Source organism: Ictidomys tridecemlineatus, chromosome 6 (genome assembly GCF_052094955.1).
Source record: "Ictidomys tridecemlineatus isolate mIctTri1 chromosome 6, mIctTri1.hap1, whole genome shotgun sequence".
Taxonomy (NCBI): domain Eukaryota; kingdom Metazoa; phylum Chordata; class Mammalia; order Rodentia; family Sciuridae; genus Ictidomys; species Ictidomys tridecemlineatus.
The window spans coordinates 22589066-22609992 of NC_135482.1; the positions used below are offsets into that span (position 1 = coordinate 22589066).

The 20927-nt window shown below is 36.1% G+C and overlaps 1 protein-coding gene across 1 annotated transcript in view; it reads right to left on the bottom strand.

Moving 5' to 3' along the window:
- The window catches only part of Cfap54 (cilia and flagella associated protein 54), a 283309-nt gene that overhangs the window by 261067 nt on the left and 1315 nt on the right, over positions 1-20927 (bottom strand). Inside the window, exons 2-5 of the mRNA XM_078052960.1 lie at positions 13203-13308; positions 10941-11084; positions 9016-9187; positions 5261-5319 (exon numbers count right to left, since the gene is read on the bottom strand). Of these exons, the coding sequence (XP_077909086.1) occupies positions 5261-5319; positions 9016-9187; positions 10941-11084; positions 13203-13308 (481 nt within the window). The remainder of the gene's footprint in view (positions 1-5260; positions 5320-9015; positions 9188-10940; positions 11085-13202; positions 13309-20927) is intronic.

Genomic DNA, 20927 nt, shown 5'->3' on the forward strand with positions numbered 1-20927 from the left:
AATTTCACACATTATATTTACTGCATCTAAATATATTTGACCCATCACATGAGATCAGATGTGAAGTTTTCCACTTGTGGCATCCTGTTGGTGCTCAGAAGTTTTAGATTTAGAAGGATTTTGGATTTTCAGATTAGGGATGTTTATCTGAATCACACATCATATCCAATTGCATTAACATTACATGTGTGACTCCAAAATTAAAATGTGATCTCTTTGAGAACTGGAACAGTGCCTTGTTTATTTTTATATCAGCAGTACCTGGAATATGGCCAGGTACATAGCAGATATTCTCAAGTATTATTAAATGAATTTCATAAACAAGCTCGAAGTCAACAGAACCAGTCACAGGAGAGCTGACAAGTATCCTGGATTCTTGAATAATTATAATAAATTTGTACAACAGAATAAAGCCTCTCTTCCAAAAACCAAGTAGATCTTCAGTAGTTGAGGAAATATTTTTTAAAAATATATCTGTAGTGGGTCAATGACCCACCTTGAAAAGGTAAATCATTGACATCCCTCAGCTTCACATACATAAAGCAAAACTACCAGCTTGGCAGGATTGTTTCGTAGTTAAAAGTAAACTTAAAAACACCAATAATATTTAGACCCCACTATCATCTTTGAGGCCTCAAAGACAGGGTCTATAATGTATACACAAGCAGCTCAACAGAAATCCAAGGGGAAAAAGGCTGAAAAGGCAGAATTCCCCACAGTCTGGGCAGTTTTAATTCCAAAGGAAAGAAACTGTTGGAAACAGATCAGAGTTTGACAACAAATTATAATATTCTTTGCTCTTCCCTGGAATCTCTCACTAGTGAATGTAAATTCACTTAGGAAAGGACCTTGTCTATCTTGTTCACTACTGTAGCCCCTGCCCCTTGTACTTTAGCTAGTAGATAACAGATAGGTAGTAGTTGTTTGTTGACTGATCAACGAACCTACATTGAAAAGTTTCAGTTCATGGTGCTAAATGTGGAGTCAACCAATCATAGATTCAAAGAGATGAAAGTCACTCTATACTTCTCCCCCACCAACATCGCCCCACAACTCCCTTTCCTGAGAGCTCCTGTGTCCAGTAACAAGGAACCCACCACATGGTGGCAGAAGACAGTTTTCAAAATGAAAAGTACTTCCATAAACTAAAAGAAAATCCACCTTCATAAACCTCCAGTTATGACTTCAGGAACAATCCCAAATAATCCAAAACCTAACTGCCAAAGTACAGCCTTCCAAGAATCTGAAAACACCTAAGCAACCTGCTCTGTCCTCCAGATCTCTCTCCAGGATAAATTCCTGAATATTTCCAGACCTCCCTTCTCCAGCGTAGTTAGTCTTCGGGAGCTTCGATCCAGGTATTCAATGCCCACTTTTAAGGGTATGGCTAGACCACAGGATGGTAAAAAGATTCAGCCCTGATTCTGGACACTACACTCTGGTAAGTCAGCCTGAGTTTACCTTGAACTGATGAAAAATTCACAGTCCTCACACCTCTTGAACTTTTTCACATCCACTGTTCCCTCACTGCCCCTATTTGGATTTTTGCATTTGAATCATTGTGGCTGGGGTTGGAGGTATAAGATTAAGCCATGTATAAATTACCCCCTACAAATTCACATGTCTTTCCAAAATCCCTCAAAGCTCCTGGTATTAAAAATTTCACATTTCAAAATAAAAATAGCTTCAGCTAACAGTTGTTCATATTGTATTCGGATTTGTCTTTAGAATAAGAATTAAAGAAAATCACAGATTTTCATGCCAGAAGGAACTTTAAATTTAATCTAATCCGATTCCAAGAGGCTAAACTGCTTCTAAGCAAGAGACTGGAATTGAGGACCTTGAAGTCCCAAGTGCAACATTCTTTCCACTACACAGAGCAGCTGTGACAAAGGAGAGAAGCTCGCCCAAAACCACTTGGAGTCCTAAAAATTCTTTCAAGTTTGAAGATTAAAAGTCATTTCCCAAAATAGGCTGGGTGCAGTAGTGCATGCCTATCATCCCAGTGGCTCTGGAGGCTGAGGCAGGAGGATCACGAGTTCAAAGCCAGCCTCAGCAATCGTGAGATACTAGGCAACTTAGTAAGATCCTGTCTCTAAATAAAATACAAAATAGGGCTGGGGATGTAGCTCAGAGGTCGAGTGCTCCTGAGTTCAATCCCTGGTACCCAAAAAGAAAAAGTAATTTCTCAAAATGAATTAATTTGTGGCATTTTTTTCTTATCCCTAAAAGCTAGAAATAATTATTTCTATTAATAGAAATAATTGAGATACATAAAGACTATTCTCTGTATACCAAAAAAAAAAAAAATACTTTAAAACCCAAGTTATATTCACATGCCAAACTTGAAACCAAGCAAGAGCATGTTTCGGTTATCCGTAAGGGAAAACACACACACACACACACACACTCTCTCTCTCTCTCTCACACACACACACACACACACACACACACACACACACACACATATCAATCAGGTTAGCCACAAGATGGCACTGCAGCCTTACTTATATCAATTTATATTTGAGGAAAATGAGAGTGAAGCAATTTCAAAGAGTTTGTGCAACGGTGTGTGGAATAACTTGACAACTACTGTTCAAGCCAAATAATTCACCAAACTATTTCAGTTTTATAGTAAAATGAAACAGAAATAAAGAGGTTTTTTTTTTTAGAATGAAATGATTCTATGTATTCTTTAATGTTTGCCAAGTACATATACAGTTTGTTTTAAATGCCAGAAGAGAATCAAGATTGTTCTATAAACAAAAGTAAAGCTGTTGTATGTATTTATGGTAAAGGGTTTCATTAAAATAAAATCCCTATATTCTTTAAGCTTACATTGGTGCCCTGCCTCAGCACTAAATTGAGTTTCAACTGGGGAAAAGCCCCTGGTTAGTCCAAGTCTTCAGGATCACTTTGAGAATTGAGGGTAATATTTTAAAAAAAGAAAATCAACCTCCCAAACAGTTACCCCACTTAAGCAGGTAAATCTAATGGAAAGGATTGTGACAGGATTCAATTTAGCAAACAGACATGCATTATTTGAAAGGTGATGAATGCTAGTACAGTATGACATTGGTTCTGGCCTCAGCACCCCTCTAACTAGATGTGTGACCTTGAACAAATTAAGCTTTCCATTAAATTAAGATGGAGGTAATAACAGCTCCTTTCTCAAAGTGGCATCTGAGGATTAGATAATGTATGCAAGTGCTCAGTAGCATACCAGATGGTAGGCACTCATTCAACAGATGATGATGATGGTGGTAGTGGTGGAAGTGGTGACAGTGCCCACCGAATCTTAGACTGTGGTATTACTATGAAGGCAAAGCCTTCACACAGTACCTGGAATGGAGTATGGACTTGGTAATAACAGAGGGTAACCATAATGCCTAGATATATAAATGGAAGTTTAAATTGCTTTGGAATGACACTAAGAATAGCCTGGTCTGTTTTTCATCTATTTTAGGCTATAAAAGACTTGAACTCTGAAGTCACTACAGAGTTAGTGTCCCTGAGACCAGGAGGTCTCTGATGTAGTGGAATCTCACAGGGTTTGACTCCATTAAATGGGCCCATTAAAGCCCATTTATAGATTAGTATCCAGTTATCAGAGAAAACATTCAGCCTTTGGTTTTGCTGTCATGTATAACTGATTAGAACAAAAAAAATTAAAAAAAAAATTAAAGTCCATTTATAGTTTCATCCCAGGAATCAATTTAGCAACGAGGATTTGGAAATTTCTGGGTGAAAAGTATTAATTTCCTTAAAACCTGCTGTATTGAACAAACTAAAAGAATTTCATCCTGACCTTCAACTACCAACTGTACAGCCACTCCCCACCCCAAAATTCTTGCATGTCTCATTTTCCCCACTCCCATCCTACAAGACTGGAACCATACGCCTGACCTTCTCCACTTATTTTTTCAGACACAATCAAGTTACATGAGAAAGAGAGGAAATGTCTTACATAGGTTATAAATAAGAAATTATTTTAAGATGATTTTCACATTAAGTTAAAATTCTCTCAACATTAATAAGTACAAACACTAACAGTCAAATGTTGGCACAGATATCTCTGCCCCTTCAAAGTTTTGGCAAGCAAACACCAGAGCAGACCAAACTATGATGGCTTCTGTGAAGCAGTATTTGTTGCTACAGCAAATGCAACAGAAGTGTACAAATTCTTTTTAGGAACTCAACTGGAACTAAACGTGGAATTGCTCAAATAATCTGTAGGCCAAATTTATATTATACTGAGGGACAGTATTCCCTCAGTTTAATTCACACTCAAAATGCTGGCCCAGAGTTTGTTCAAGTGACGTCTAAGTTCTTCTCAACTCAAGGAACAAAACGGAAAGAGAACATACCATTCGTGTTATCTATTGAGCATGCAAATATCTTGCTTCCATTTTTGTTTTTTTTTTTAAGTGTTATTGACTTTTAAGATACTTGTCTGTTTTGAAGAATTAAAGGGAAAAAAGGTATCTCTCCTGTGTTTTAGAATATTCAGGATAAGCTTTCACAAGCAATAAGGGAAAATAAAGTAGTAATGTTTCAAACGCCAACAGCAGCTCCAGCAGGGTCTCCATGGGAGTATATTCACCCTTCTTGGCCTACATTCCAAATGACTAGAAAATGAATGCAGAAAATATATATGTCTCCTGCCGACGAAAGTGCACCAACATTTCAGGGAAATCAACAGAAATGTCAACAACTTCCTCAAGCTAAAACTGAGCACTGAGGACTGGTAAGTGAGAAATTTATTATAAAATTAAGTCTCCTTGCCCTCCTTTAGGTTTTTGTTCACTCAAGTAGCATGTAGGCTATAAGTAAAGTCCAAGAACCATATAATATAAATAGAGTAGCCATAGTTTATCATCTAAACCAGGACACTTATGAGATTGAACAGGGTGCGATTAATAATTACTTCAGGACTAGCATAAATAGGACTGTCCCAAGGAAGCCCAAGGGGATGGTCTCCTTGTTCAGTATCAAGTATGACAAGTTAAACTGTCTAACAGCCATGGAGACACTGGAGAATACCTATCAATTTTAGGAATGACCTTTCTTTTCATGAATACTCTATTGTCCACATTTTTATATGACTAATATTAAAGTAAAACAAAGACCAATAAATCATATAACATATGTATTCACTAAATTATATTAATTCTTTGTTTTATATTCAATATATGGTATAGTGAAAGCCTTAAGAAAAATAGGAAGTAAAGGAAAAATACTTTGTTAGGACATTTCATACCTTGGAGGACTGACCTACGATCATCAGTTTCCTGCAAATGGTGTAAATATAAATGGTGCCTAGGTGGAACAAAAAAAAAATGTTAACTTATTTTATACTCAAATAATGGAAATTGTATATTATAAATTCTGTGGTTTAATAAGTCTGTAGTCCCCAAAAGAAACAATCTCATGAGAAAGTCTAAAACTGTAGAGTTAATCATCATAATTTTCTTTGTCATTTGTAGACAAAAATCATGAAAATAATATGGCCATACTTAAAATATCTCAACACAGGAATCTTTTAGTCTCATTTTTGAAGGCAATTCAGATTTTGAAATATACTAAACAAAAGAATAGTAGCACAAATAATGTAGACTGTGCTTTTATTAATTCATATGAAATGTTACTGTTTCCCCTGGTTTCCTTATGATTGAAAAACTAAAGATTTATCTCCAAATAAAATTAGAATGCATATTTAATCAAATGGCACAAAACTCAACAAGGGAACTCATAATAATTTAAAAGTCATATAACAGTTTACATTATATTCATTTGCAGTCTCACAGACATTTATCCCATTCTAAAAATATGTCTTATAAACAGGCTAATGAAAAATATCATTTCATTAAAGTATGATTTTATATCAGACCACCAAGAGAGAAGGCTGGTGCAGGGTTGGAAGGAGTGGGGGACATCACTATACATTCTTCTGTACATCAAAGCCAAAGATGCAATAAACATGCCCAAAAGATGGCAACATGTTTAAAAAGGCATGCAGTTATGACAAGTAGTCTAAATATTTTCCCAAAAAAACGATCTAAAATTCATAACCATCAACATTCAACCATTAGGAATCCTATGTTCATGTTTAAATTTTAAAAACTTCTGAGAAAACAGCATCTGCTCCAAAACATATTCCTTGATTAAAATATACCTGTAAGTAGAACAAACGTTATTTAATCAAATCAGCAGCAAATATGCTGAATATAATCTAAAATACTTATAATATCTTAAACATCATAGAAAATGCAACTGGTCCTTAACATTCCAGGACTCAGAAACAAAATGTGGCTGTGCCCATGATAGGTATTTATTTATTTTACCTAAGCCCCCCTAGGAAAAAACTACATGGCTATTAACAGCTCAAGCCCAAAATGATTATCTCAATGTGGTTTTATTGACCAATAATTTTAATTTTTCTAAGGGAAGAGCTCTCCAGACTCCATGCCCACAACCCAACCAGCTCAGCCCAAGGTCAGCCATTCTATTTTTAATCTTTAAAAATAAAACTGCATTAATTGTTTTTCTTTCTAGGGGGGGAAAAAAGTCATCATGTAAGGCTAGGCACAGGAAACATATGCCTCCCCTCAAAACATGTGATTCAGGTGTAAGCCAGGAGCCTGAATAAACACGAGAAACTGGGGAACTTAAGGAGCTTGCCCTCCAAGAATGACAAGGGCCCTCTGTATCCCCAGCCTCATGGCTGCTAACTATAACTGAGTCCTTCTTTAATAATTCAGGATCTTGTCCTTGCTCGCAAATTCTCACTTCAGAAGCCAAAGGAATAAGTGGTATAGCATAGAAAAGAGACCAAACTTTATGATCTCAGGGTATCTCTGGAAGTTGGTTTTGTTTTGTTCTGTTTTATTTTGCACCAAATCCATAAAATGAGTTATTGCCTGATCCTGTGACTCCTTTTCACCAAAAATGGTCACCATGAAAATAATCTGAGTCTAAATTAGTTGGATTCAGGTTAATTGAAAAGTAAGATACTATCCAATATTCGTACCCTTCCTCAAATTTCATAAACAATCAGGATTAGTTAAATATCTTAAGAAATCAAGGCTATGTATATATAATAGCTGATTAGAAGTAAATGGAGTAACTTGTCTCAGTATAAAGGTTATCAAAATGTGTCTGACCTTTTCAGTTAAACATATTTTTGACTACTTGAATTCTAAATTGTCAAAACTTTAAGGTCTATGCACTTGCTAATCCCCTAGTTGGAATAGCCTTTCCCCAAATATCAAGTAATTTACTCCCCAAATTCCTTCAGGCCTTCAACTATTACCTGGGGAGACCTCCCCTGACCATGCTATTTAAAATTGTAGCCCAGCCCCCAGTCACCTCTATCTTACCTTTATTTTTCTCTATAGTACGATCACCATCTAACACTATTTAGTTTTGATTTATCATTTCCCTGCAGTAGAAGCAAGCATAGGAATGGAGCTTTCATCTGTTGTCCCCTCCTGTGTCCCCAGCACATAGGACAATGCCTGGTTTATGGGAGGTACTCAGTAAATTTCAGATGAATACATTAAAACAGGGACAGTAGTGAGTACAAATAAAAACAGTATGTCTATCTCCCAAAACCCAGCAATCACACTCATGGGCATAGATCCCAAAAGACTCTTCACATGGGTCTATAAAAGGACAAGTGCAAGGTATTCATTCAGAATTATTTGTGGTAGGGCAAACCAGGTGCCCATCCCGAGGGGTGTATGAATACCTGGAATACAATTCAACAGGGAGAATTCACAAATTAGATTTACATGTAGGAATCTGGATAGATTCTAAAACCATACTGGGCAAAACTGAGGAAACAGAATAGTCTAGGCCACAATACCACATGTGTAAATAAAAATCACACTAAGGAAAGAATATAGAAGATACAGAAATCATTTAATCTTCTAGTAAAAGGCTTTCAGGGATTTGTTTACTTGTGTCTGATCTGATCTTAAAAGGACTAAAGATAGGGATTCATGCTGCCTACCTCTCCAGCAGGCCAATGATAGGGCTTCTCACCACCTTTTGAGCGCTGGATCGCTGCTCCTGCCCCTTGGTCCCTGCCAAGATCTGAGTAATTTGGGTAGAGAGATGACAGCGGCAAACAAGAGAACCATTGATCCTCTTGAGGATGATTAGGCACAAAAACTGGGCCAAAAAAAATCTGATCCAAGTTGGCCTCATCTCTGGGAGCAAATGTGAAGTTTAATTTCAATCAAAATGTCAAAACATTATTTGGAATGGGTGAGGAAGGCAGAGGCTATGAGATATACTTTCAGTTGCCATGGGATGAGGGAAAATCCAATATATTTTCTTCAGAGTTATTTTGCCCTGGTCTTACACACATCAAACACGCTGTCACTGTTATTTTTCATTCAATAATACATTATCCAACAACACACACACACACACACACACACACACACACACAATTCAGAGAACAATATAAAGTAAGTGACCCAATGTAACTTTAGAGAAAAACAAATGTTACTTTTTTATAGCTAAGATTCACTTCTTTACACACAAATGTAATATACATATTTGTGGGGGGGTCTCAGAGCTCCTCACTAACAAACAATTAGGGGGAGAAGTTGCTTCACAGAAAGCCAAAGCTACTAGCCAAGGTCTGAGCAGAAGACCAATAAAGGATGATGGTTACAATCACTCAAACCTGCTGTAACCACTTGATCTCTCCTCTAAGATCTTACACTTGCCTATTTATTAACTGTGGTCCCTGCTTTTGATATACACAAAACTGATTATCCCCTCAGTCTCTGACCCTTCCTTCAGTGGGAAACCTAAAATCATGTATTAAAAGTCCCTATTTATGAGGATAGACTAAATGTAATACAAATGATTTTAAAAACCTACCACCATCATATCATGAAATGCATGTTTTAAATCACAAGGCGATAAGTTATTATCAAACCTGGCATTTAAATAGCTTTCTGAGAGAATCAATGGAAAATAAAACAGATTGGCACATACCATTGAAGATAATCCAACAAAGGTGCTCTTGTGGGAGAGCTACCTCCATGATGAGCCTTAAGGAGAACAAGATAGACAGACACTGGCTCACAGATTCTTTATTCTGCAGGTTGACATCAGCATCACAGAGCAGCTGGTAATTGCAAATATTTTTGGCACTCAAAGCATGAAACTGAAATATATGGAAAAATATAAATAAGAATATGAATAAGGTTCACACAACCCAGGAAAGCATTTCTCAAAATATAAAAAAAACTAATACAGAAACAATTAGGCTTAATTAGTTTAATATATTAGTATAGAAATATAAATTCCTTTAAAACCTCCATTTACTTAAGCTTTCCTTAGTCAAGTCAAAAGGGAAAAAGCACAAAATATTTATTATCAAGAATATGGAATTAGGGCCGGCGCTATAACTCAGTGATAGAGCACTCGCCTCACACAGGTGAGCCACTGGATTCCATCCTCAGTATCACATAAAATAAATGAATAAATATATTGTGTCCATCTACAACTAAAAAAAATTTTAAAAAATAGAATCAAATCAATTTCTGTAAACTCACCCAATGCATAACCTATATATGATATATTGATATATAACCTATCAATGCAGACATGATTGTCACCATTCACACGATCCATCCAGCAAATGTTGATTGTGCGCTTGTTTGCCACACTCTGCTACAAGAGGGACTCAAGAGGAGAAAGAAGAGCCCCTGCTCTAGGCAGAGGAAAAGTATTTCAGGCACACACAGCATTAGGGATGCTTAAAGAAACTACTATGATCACTGAATTCAATGTCTTTTGTGAGTTTTGATAAAAAGATTTACGAAAAGAGATGAGACTATGGGGGTGGTGAGTTCTATGTCATTCCAAAGAATTTGGACTTTAGCCCAAGGGCAAAGTCAAAAGCAGTGAAATAAAGTGATTCCATTTATCCTTTAGAAATTAATTCTGACAAGTGTGAAAATGAATTGCAGAGAGAGGGAGTGAGAGCTACATATACAGGGAGGCTAGGGGAGACTTTTGCTTTCAGTTCTCCTCCCAAAGGGGTGCTACCCTACATTGCCCAGTACTCTCATATGTATGCCCTACTGTACAGCCAAATGGAACAATTCAGTGGTTCCCCAACACACCTTAAGAACTTGTTATTAGTCAGCCACACCCTATTTTTAAGGTTTTAAATAGTCATCAAATTTGGAATACCATAGATTTGGAATCAGACTTGATCAAACACCAAACTTGCCCATTGCTTTGAGTGGGTTTGGCTGGCTTCTTAATCTCTGATAAACTTTCTAAATTTCTAATAAGTTTCTTCATCTGCAAAAAAAATTTTTTTAATGCCCAATAGTTCTACCTTTTAGTATTGTAATGAGACTGCAAGATGGTAATTGACACATACATGCATTTACAATACCTAGCACACCGTAATTGCTCAACTGGTAGATTAATAATAGCAGTTAACATAATAATATTGGTATAATAAAAATAAAGTATACAACTATATATCAAAAGATCTACATTTGAGTTCAAGAGCCACTTTTTTATACTAACTATGTGATAGGCTTTATTTTTCTCTTCTGTAAAATAGGGTAATAACAATATCTAACTCATAAAGTTATTGTAAGGATCAAGTATGTTTCCCAAGACACTTTGTTAACTAAAAGTACTCTACAAATAGAGTTATAAAAACAATAAGTGTCTGGTAGATGAATGAATGATTATACTGACACAATCTCTAATGTATCATTAACAAAGTTTAATGAGTTCACTTTCTCATCCAACCTGGAAAGCATTTATTAAGCACCTTATAGCACATGGCCAGTTGCCATACTAAGCGAAATGAAATTAGAGGCTGCCAACTAAACTAATAATTACAAAATTAATCATAAATGTGAATATTTTAGCTATTTCTTTCATCTTACTGTAAGTGCAGCAGTTTTATCTCCAAAGCCTTTTGGAAAAAAGACAGTTTTGAATTGTCTCGCATCTGCTTTATCCTCATCAAAATTGGTACAAAACTGCTGAAGATATCTTCCATAGCACTGCCAAAGAGCCAGTTTGTATTCCTAAAGCAAAAAAGAGGACTTGATTAAAGTTCAAAAATATCATTTTAAGATTAACATTCATATTATTCTTAAGAGTATAAATGTTAATTATCACTATCACTACTTTTACTACCATCACCATCGCCCAAGCACTGCACTGTGCCATTTGTATGTTATTATCTCATTTAATTCTGCTAACAAGCCAACTGTGACATGGGACCGTCAAGATCACAGAGATGAGAATACTTACTTTGTGTATGGTAAAATCTCCATACACTCGAAATCCAGTATCACCAGACAGTAGTAACCCACACACACTGAGAAGGAGATAAGAAGCCTTAACATCCTAGTAAAGCTGGAGAGAGGGAGGGGTGAATGCTGCATCAGGACAGACATGCTTCCTTTCTGTCACCCATGGAGCAGAAATGTCCTGGGAGTTCCTAGCAGGGAAGGTGAGCAGTGCTCTAAGGACGAATCTGTTATGGTCCTTCCTCAGTTTCGTCGCCTGCTTCTGTGCCTTGGGAAAAGCAACTGCCCTGGATGTGAACTGCCTGTCCATCTACCTAACCCCTTGGGAGGCATCCATGGCCAAACACTGTTCTGTTTATATTCCTGTGAATTTGGTTGTTATTTGCTCCCTAATTCTGAATCTTTCCCATTCTAACTTTATTCAGATAGTAAATTCAAATACATTTAAAATAAGAGTATTCCACAAGATGATCTTTATTAAAATTAAAATAATCTATACAATTCAAGTTCATTTTCAGGATTATAAAGACCTTCAGTGGCCAACTCTCCCATCAGTGAAAAGTAGATAAAACATTTTCTTTGTTCCTTTTATTTAACAATGCCTTCTCTTCTCTAGGCCTTTCTGTCAGAGACATTGAATCCTTAGCTTCTTTCAACCCTAACCAACTTGCTTTATCAACTTCTGATATGCATCTTCCTCATCTCTCCACAAATACCCTCTCCACCTTCCTTTACACCCCTTAAACAACCCCAACTATGCTACATATCACAGCTTCTGAGAAATTCAGCTGTGAAGATGGAGGTGGACTCCCTTCTAATTCTTACCAAAACTGTTATTTCACTTCACATGAATATAGTTTACAAATAGAATCTTACCTAGATGGGTTTGTTGTTGTTTGCTTGTTTTATAGTTTTCCAAACCCTGTATTTGCAAGTTTCTAAGACCATGGTCCATTAACATGGGACTAAGATTATCTCTGATTTAGGCAGAGGAAAACAGATATTAGTTCTTTATTAGGAAAGTTCTTCCACATCTTATCCTGTGTTGGTGAATTTGCCTCCCAGACCAAAAGGATTGAAGTTATGAAAATATAAATGGAGGAAGAAAGTTAAGTTGACAAACCAAAGATTGAGAAAACTGAACTGTCCATATTGGGCCCCTTCTAGATAAAATAACTCTTAGTCTAACTCTTCATATAATTTAGAATAATATGGACCTATGCCAGAGCTTAAGGAGAAAATTCACATTATGATTAACTAAGAACCCAGCCACAACATGGTCCTATCAAATCAAGTCCACAGGTCCACAGCATTCCAAGATTCAGGCATTCATATGAAACTAAAAATAGGGCACAAACTCAGTTTGGAATAAAATACTGAGCAGAAAATAGGGCATGTATGGAATGACAGCTATAATCACATACAGCAAAACATCCAAATGCTCAGTCATTTAAACAGGACACTGGGCAACATAACAGCAAGGCCAGTAGCTATGAAGGCTGTCCCCTGGGCAAGGCCAGTATGTGGAAAAACAACAGGAAGTGGTGTCTGGGCTCCTTTGTATAAGGTGGAACATGATGACTCAGCACTTCCTGTTGTGCACCTACCACACCCTCTGTTAGACCAGCTAAGCTCCTTCCCATCCCCAGCCAGGCTCCTGTCCTTTCAGGAACCTCTTGTCCCTGGAGAATTTTAACTACACAATTAAAAAGCAAACACATTTTTGTTGTTGTTGTTGTTGTTGTTCTGGGCCTCACTAAAATCTTCATGTATTCACATATTTTTTCCCCTAAGGAAAAAAAAATCATGTATAATAGGAATGGTATTATATCAAGTAATAATTAGCCAAATAAGTTTCATCTGGGCTCTTTTTCCTCCAGCGGCACTTACTTTCATTTGACAAAGGCTATCTCCAACCTTCAGAAGCTTTTCGTTGTAATAGTCATCTGGCAGCCGGGGGGCGTATTTGGTCCAGATATTAAACAAAGAGGTGGCACTGTAAAAATCATAAAATAAAACAACATCTTCAAAGTCAGCTGGAAACCTCAATTAATTAGTAAGCAATTCCTAAAACTTGCCTTGTGCTAAGTGTTTCCAATGTGTCTGTTAATAATAAATATATGGTTAAAATTATTGCTTTCTATGTGCCAGACATTGATCAAAGCTCTTTGTATGCATTTTTTATACACTGGATTTTAGAGCAGTTTTAGGTTTACAGCAAAATTGAAAATACAGATTTCCCACATACCTTCTGCCCCCACATATGCACAGCATCACCCCCCATCAACATCCACCACCAGACTGGTACCATTTTTTACAAATGATGAGCCAATATTGACACATCATTATCACCCCAAATCCACCATTTATGTATTCAACATTATTATAGAAAGCAGTTTTACCACCCTAAAAATCCAGCGCTCCCCTATCTATCCCTCCCTTCCCCTTTATTTTTACTGTCTCCATAGTTTTCCCTTTTCCTGAATGTCATCCATATGTAGCTTTTTCAGAGTGACTTCTTTCATTTTGTGATGTGCATCTAAGTTTCCTCCATGTCTTTTCATGGCTTGATAACTCATTTCTTTTTAGCACTAATATTTGTTATTTTTTTATTTGTTTTATTTTTGCATCACTTTCTAAAGGATAGCTTGGTTGTTATGAGTTTTGGCAATTATGAATAATATTGTTAAAAACATCTATGTGCAGGTTTTTATATGGACATAGTTTCCAAATCCTTTGGATAAATACCAAGTGGCATAATTTCTAGACCACAGGGTAAGAGTACGTATAACCCTATATGAAACTGCCAAATTGTCTCTCACAGTGTTGCCTGTTTTTCATTCCCACCAGCAACCAATGCTTTGCTCCACATCTCCACATTGTTGCCAGCATCTGATGTTGTCAGTGTTCTGGATTTTAGTTTTTCTAATAGGTATGTAGGATATCTCATTATTATTTTAATTTGTACTTCTCTGATTGATAAGACATAGACAATCTATTTGTATGTTTATTTGCCATCTGCATATCTTTTTTGGTGAGGTGTCTGTTAGGGTCTTTGATCCACTTTTAAAAACAGGTTGGTTTTATTTTTCTTGTTGAGTTTTAAGAATCTGTTGTATATTGTGGATAATAGTCTTGTATCAGATATGTCTTTTGTAAATATATTCTCCAGTTTATGAAATATCTTTTTATTCATTTGTTTGTTTGTTTGTATTGGGGGTTGAACCCAGGGGCAATCCACCACTGAGCCACATTCCCAGCCCTTTTTTGTATTTAGAGACAAGGTCTCACCAAGTTGCTTAGGGCCCCACTAAGTTGCTAAGGCTGGCTTTGAACTCACAATCCTCCTGCCTCAGCTTCTTGAGCCACTGTGATTACAGGCATGTGCCACTGTGCCGGCTCTTTTTATTCTCTTTACAGTGTCTTTCATAGAACAGAAATTTTTAATTTTAATAAAGTCTAAATTATGAATTCTTTCTTTCATGGATTGTGCTTTTGGTGTTGTATAAGAAGTCATCACCAAACCCAAGGTCATCTAGATTTTCTTCTGTTATCTTCTAGGAATTTTATAGTCTTGAATTTTACATTAAGTCATATGATCCATTTTGATTTAATTTTGTGAAGGCTATAAGGTCTGTGTCTAGATTCATTTTTTAGCATGTGGTTGTCTAATTTTTCTGGCAACGTTTATTTCAAAGACTATTTTTCTTCTCCATTGTATTGCTTTAACCCCTTTGTCAAAGATCAGCTGACTATTTATTTCTGGCCTTATGTATTCTGTCCCATTTTTCATTTGTCTATTCTTTCACCAATATCACACTTGACTACCATAGCTGTATATAAATCCTGAGATGGTGTGGTATCAGTCCTCCAATTTGTTCTTCTCTTTCAATATTGTCTTAGCTACTCTTTTGCCTACATGCTTTCCCCCCCACAATTCATCTTCACAACCCCAAGATGAGAAATAAACCTAAGAGAGGAAATAATAATAACCCTGAGGACAAGGACCTCAATGACATGTTCATCTGCTCAGCCACAGTATAGTAAATGAATAGTACATGTTGAAAGAATGACTAATTAGGGAAATTTTTCTTGTTCTCATTTTATTCTCTTCTACAAAGAGCTAAGGGCTCCAATATCCAGTCAATCCATTTCAGGTTATGTATCCTTCCACCAAATGAAACCAAAACAAAGCATACAGTATTCTCGAAATGGTTTCTAGTCAGAGTTAAAAGGATAGCAGATCATTGTTTATTTTATTAATTCATTTAGTTAGCATTTATTCCTTCCCTCTCTCTTGGAATTTATAAATGTCTCTAGGAACAATCCAAATTTCCTTTAACATATCATAAATTTCCAGAAAACTGAATGTTGTGGGCTGAATGTTTATATCCTCCCAACCCAAATTCATACCCTAATCCCCAGTGTGGTTATATTTGGAGAAGGGCCAATTAAGGTTAAATGAGGTCATATGAGTAGAACCCTACACTAATGGGATTAATGCCCTTATAGGAAGAGAAACCATTTTGCAATGCATGTACTTGATTCTGTTCCTCACCATGTATTCTAACAAGACTTTCAGCAACAAGCAATTCTTGGTCAGGAAACAAAAGCAAAATCATCCCCCAATGAATTCTGATAAAAACTGGTAATAAAATCAGGCACAACTCCAAGAAGAGACGTCGATGAGGAACCAAGCTGTCTATAAAAAATTACACATGAAATGGCTCACACATTTATGCTATATCAAGATCATGATCATCTTATCAGATCAAGCTAAAAATGTCACCACATCTGGACAGCTGGGCATATTAAACTGGAATCTGGCCTTTCTTCAGCTATGAAGGTGCTGTAATACTGGTTTCAGTATCTAAAGGAAGCAGGTAGGGGAACCTAGACTCTCTCCAAGCTGTCTCAGAGGAAAGGCCATGTGATGGCAAAGTAGCCTTCCACAAGCCAAGAAAAAAGCCCTTACCAGAAATCTGGGACTTCTTGCCTCCAGAACTATAAGAAAATAAATTTCCCTTGCTTAGGCCAAGCAGTCCATGGTATTTTTGTTATGGTAGCCTGATCTAACTAATATAGACAGGACTCTAAACTTAGGGACTAAAGAACAATCTGATAGTCATGATGTCCATGCTGGGATATTAATGAAACAATCTCTACAGAAACCTGTCAATTCATTCATTTGGGTAATTAAATGATACTAATTGGGTCATTGAGTGAAGAACACAAAGCACTCCTCCCTTTATAAACTGCTTAATAATATTTTGGGGTAGAAAAATATATGTGTGTACCAGTAATAAATGATCATGCCAAATAAATAATGTGACAGATATAAACCATAGAAGTTTTAAAAGGGAAAGATATTTTGTTTGTTCATTTTTAACCTTTTGTACTTGGATTTGCTACTTCATGAAATGCCTCAGGCTTAGAATAAATATAATGAATTCAAATATATAACCAGTCAAATATATAACCAGCTAGAATTCTTAAATTATGTGGATGAAATAGTTAATGCTTCCAAACCTTCCAGATGAGAAGTTTTGTTCTGATGATGACTAGGTTTGTTACTCATAAAAGAAAAAAGCAGTTTTATCAAATCAATCAAGGTTATATAATAGGAAAAAGATTTTTTTAGTGACTCTTTAAGTTCAGGCTGAGGCTACTCATTAATAATGGCTTACATAATGATTAAACAAAATATAAAATACACTGTGGAATATATATCATTTAAAAAGACAATATATTAAAGACTTTGCATTGCTGATTAGTTATAGCTGTTACTGGGTATTTAGATTGTTCTAAAATTGAAAACTGCAATTGTATAAACAGAATACCTAAATTTTATCTCCTTATAACAAAAATATATTTTTTAAATGTTCACACAAATATTTAATGACATTGCTGTTATAATTTATATTTTAATGCTTACAAACATTCTTATAAGAAACAAGTTTTGATTTTAAAAATAGTTGTCTGGGGCACAGGCGGGACCCGGGTTCGATTCTCAGCACCACATAAAAATAAAAGCATTGTGTTGTATCCATCTACAAAAAAAAAATATATATATATATATATATATATATATATTCATTCTCTCTCTCTCTCTCTCTCTTTCTCTCTCTCTCTCTCCCCTTTGAAAAAAAATAGTTGTCTATCAAATACATTATCAAAGCAACTCCTACCTCTCTTGGGCTCTATGCTACTATTCTTGCTCCATTTGGACATGATCACCAAAACAATATTTTAAAACATAATTATGTAAGGTTAGTCTCTTACTGAAAACTTCCTAATGATTTCCCACTGCATTTGGGATAAATGCAAACTCTTTAAAGTGGTGTCTAAAACATCCCAAAGCCCTATCTATTCTTGTAATCTCAGTTTATACCATTGTACCTGAATTCACTGTTTCTGCAAAATGGGCTTCTCTGTATTCCTTAGGGTACCTGGCTCTTTCCTGCCAAGGATTTTCCTTTATGCTTGTTCCATTTATCTTTCTGTCTGATCAACTCTCAGGCACCCTTCTAATCTCACCTTAATGTCACCTCTCTTACCATTCATTTGAATGCAAGTTGCCACCATATTCTCTTCAACTCTCCACTCAGATATCTGTCATCTATTTTGATCATCTTACTGAAAATTGCAACCTCCTGTCTCCAAGTCCATAACCTCTCCTCTTCTTTTTCTCGTCAGAGGTCACCAATTTCTAGATTACCTTAAAGAGTACCTATTTGGTATATTTAATGTTTATTTTGGAATCTAAGCTCCAGGAGGGCACAGATTTTTGTCTGGTTCACTGCTGCATCCCCAGAGCCTTGTCCAATGCCTGGCACATATAAATGCCTGATAGTTCTTTCATAGTACTTTCTTGTGTGCTGACTTAATGACTCATTGAAAGTATCTCCCTCTCCAGTCTATCAACTCTTTGAACAAGATTCCTATATCTGTTTTGTTCACTGGGCAATCAGTGACTAGTGCAGTTCATGGAACATAAAGGGCAAGCAATAAAAAAATTGTTGCATAAATAAAATCACTAAACTATATGAGAAGCTGGTCTGGGCCAGTCCTTAACATTTGCCATTTTATTATACTATGTTTAAAGATGGGACAGTGTCCTTACAAATTGACCCAGGACTGTTTTCCTGTCCATAATGTTCAGAATTACTAAAAATACTAGGATAATAACCCTTGAATTCTTGCAATACCAAATATTTATTGAATGTTCACTATGACCCAACTCCCAGGTAGGTCCTGGTGGTAAAATGATGAAAAGCAGACCCACTATCCCAAGTCACCAGGGAACTTACATTCTGGGAGGGCAATACACAAGAAAACAAATAGATTTAAAGATATATATGTATATTGAGTATGTAGTGTGCCCTTCTTGGTCAATTCTGGGTTCTCATCTTCCTTGGCCCACCAGCAGGATTTGCCACAGTGATCATTGAAAACTTTCTCTCCCTTGCTAGAAGTATGCCATACACATTCTGGTTTTCCTCCTACCTCCTAGGCCACTCACTGCTGGCTTCTTTACAATCCTACTTGTCAGGGTAGGAATATCCCAGGGCTCAGTGTTTCACTCTCCTCTTCTGCATGTAGATTGCCTCCCTTAGCTATTCCATCAGGTGTTTACAATTGAATATCAATAATAAGTTGATAAATCCCAAATGTGTATCTCCTCTGACTTCCAAATTCAAAAGTCCATCTACCTAATAATAGCTCTGCCTGAATGTTGAGTTACATCTCAATGTGTCTAAACTTAAATTCCTTCATCTACCTCCCTTCTACCTGAAACCTGCACCTTCCACAATCACAATCCCACCCCACTTCCTTCACACTTGTGATTCTCTTTGTGTGGACTACTCTTTGCACAAAAATCTTCATCAACTGCTCCCATATGTCCTCATTTTTCTAAAAAGTCACTTTTACTGACTTTCCCTAACCATGGGCCAAGTCATCCCATTTTAAGTTGCAATACGTATCCAATATCCTCCATCCCCATTCCCTGCTCTATTTTTCTCTCTAGCATTTATCTCCTAATAAAATGCATTTACAGTAGTTCTCCTTATCCTCAGGGAATACATCCAAAGACACCCGTGTGTGCATGAAACCACACATAATATGAAGTTCTATATTTGTGATAGTTTTTTCTTATGCATACATAGCCATGATAGTTTTACTTATAAATTGGGCACAGTAAGAGATTAAAATAAGCTTGGCGAGGTGATGCACACCTGTAATTCCAGTACCCCAGGAGGCTGAGGTAGGAGGATCACGAGTTCAAAGCCAGCTTCAGCAAAAGTGAAGTTCTAGGCAACTCAGTGAGACCCTTTTCCTAAAATAAAAATAAAAAATAGGTCCGGGGATGTGGCTCAGTGGTCAAGTGCCCCTGAGTTCAATCTCCAGTACCAAAAAAAGAGAGAGAGAGATGAAAATAATAACTAATAATAAAACAATTACAATATACTATATCAAAGTTATATGACTGTGCTTACTCTCAAAATGTCTTATTGTAGTGTAGATATTAATAACCTCATCATACAATTATTTTCTTTCCTCATTGAGAACTTTTACCTTCTCACTTAAAGAAAGCACTTTATGACTCTCTCTGGCATATCTGAATTGTCAGCATTTCAACTTTGGGACCATTATTAAGTAAAATAAGGGTTACTTGAATGCAAGTACTGTGATACCACAGCAGTTGATCTGATAATCTAGACTGCTACTAACTAATGGGCAGGTGGTTGCTACAGTATGGATATTACTGAATAAATGGATGAATCACATCCCAGTTGGTACAGAGCAGATGGTGTGATATTTCATCACAGTATTCCTGAAGATGTGCATTTAAAATGTATACATTGTTTATTTCTAGAATTTTCCATTTAATATTTTCAGGTAATGGTTGACGACTGAAACTACAAAGCAAAACCATATATCAGGGAGACTAATGTACTTCCACATTTTTTAGTGGATAGCTGTACTCAAAAAAATATGTGCTCCATGAGGTAAGGGATTTTTATATCATGTTAACTTGATGTTTTCCTAGTTTCTAGAAAGGCATCTGATAGGTGCTCAATAAATAGTTAATTAGATGCATAAATGAATAATAAACATATTCTTTATATTAAATAAATAAACTATATTAATTAAATAAACTATTTCTTTATATTAAATGCATGAACAAAAAAATGCAAGTTAAACCATTCACTATTCTGGTAGTTGCTACTTGTCTACATCTGTGACTGTTCTCTTTGCAATGTATTTGGCCAAGAAAGATGGTAACATAAACAGGAAAGAATCTTAAAAACAGGTAGTTTTCAGTTCACAGAAATAACACGGTGATAGAATCCAAGAAGAAAAAAAAAAGGCAAACAGATGTGCAGATGAGTCACAAAGTCTACGAAAAAAAGTCTCTGTGATTCTAATACTAACATAAAAAGGGAATAAAAATGCATGTGTTCCCAGGATGACTGACTTCGTGCTTCATAATATTAAGAACTTCTTCGAGAACCTAAGCCACCTCAAAGTTATTCCTTTATCTTTGTATACAAAATTGTTCACCCACTAAATCAAAAGTTGTGACACCCCTGAGTCCAAGGAAAAAAGTAT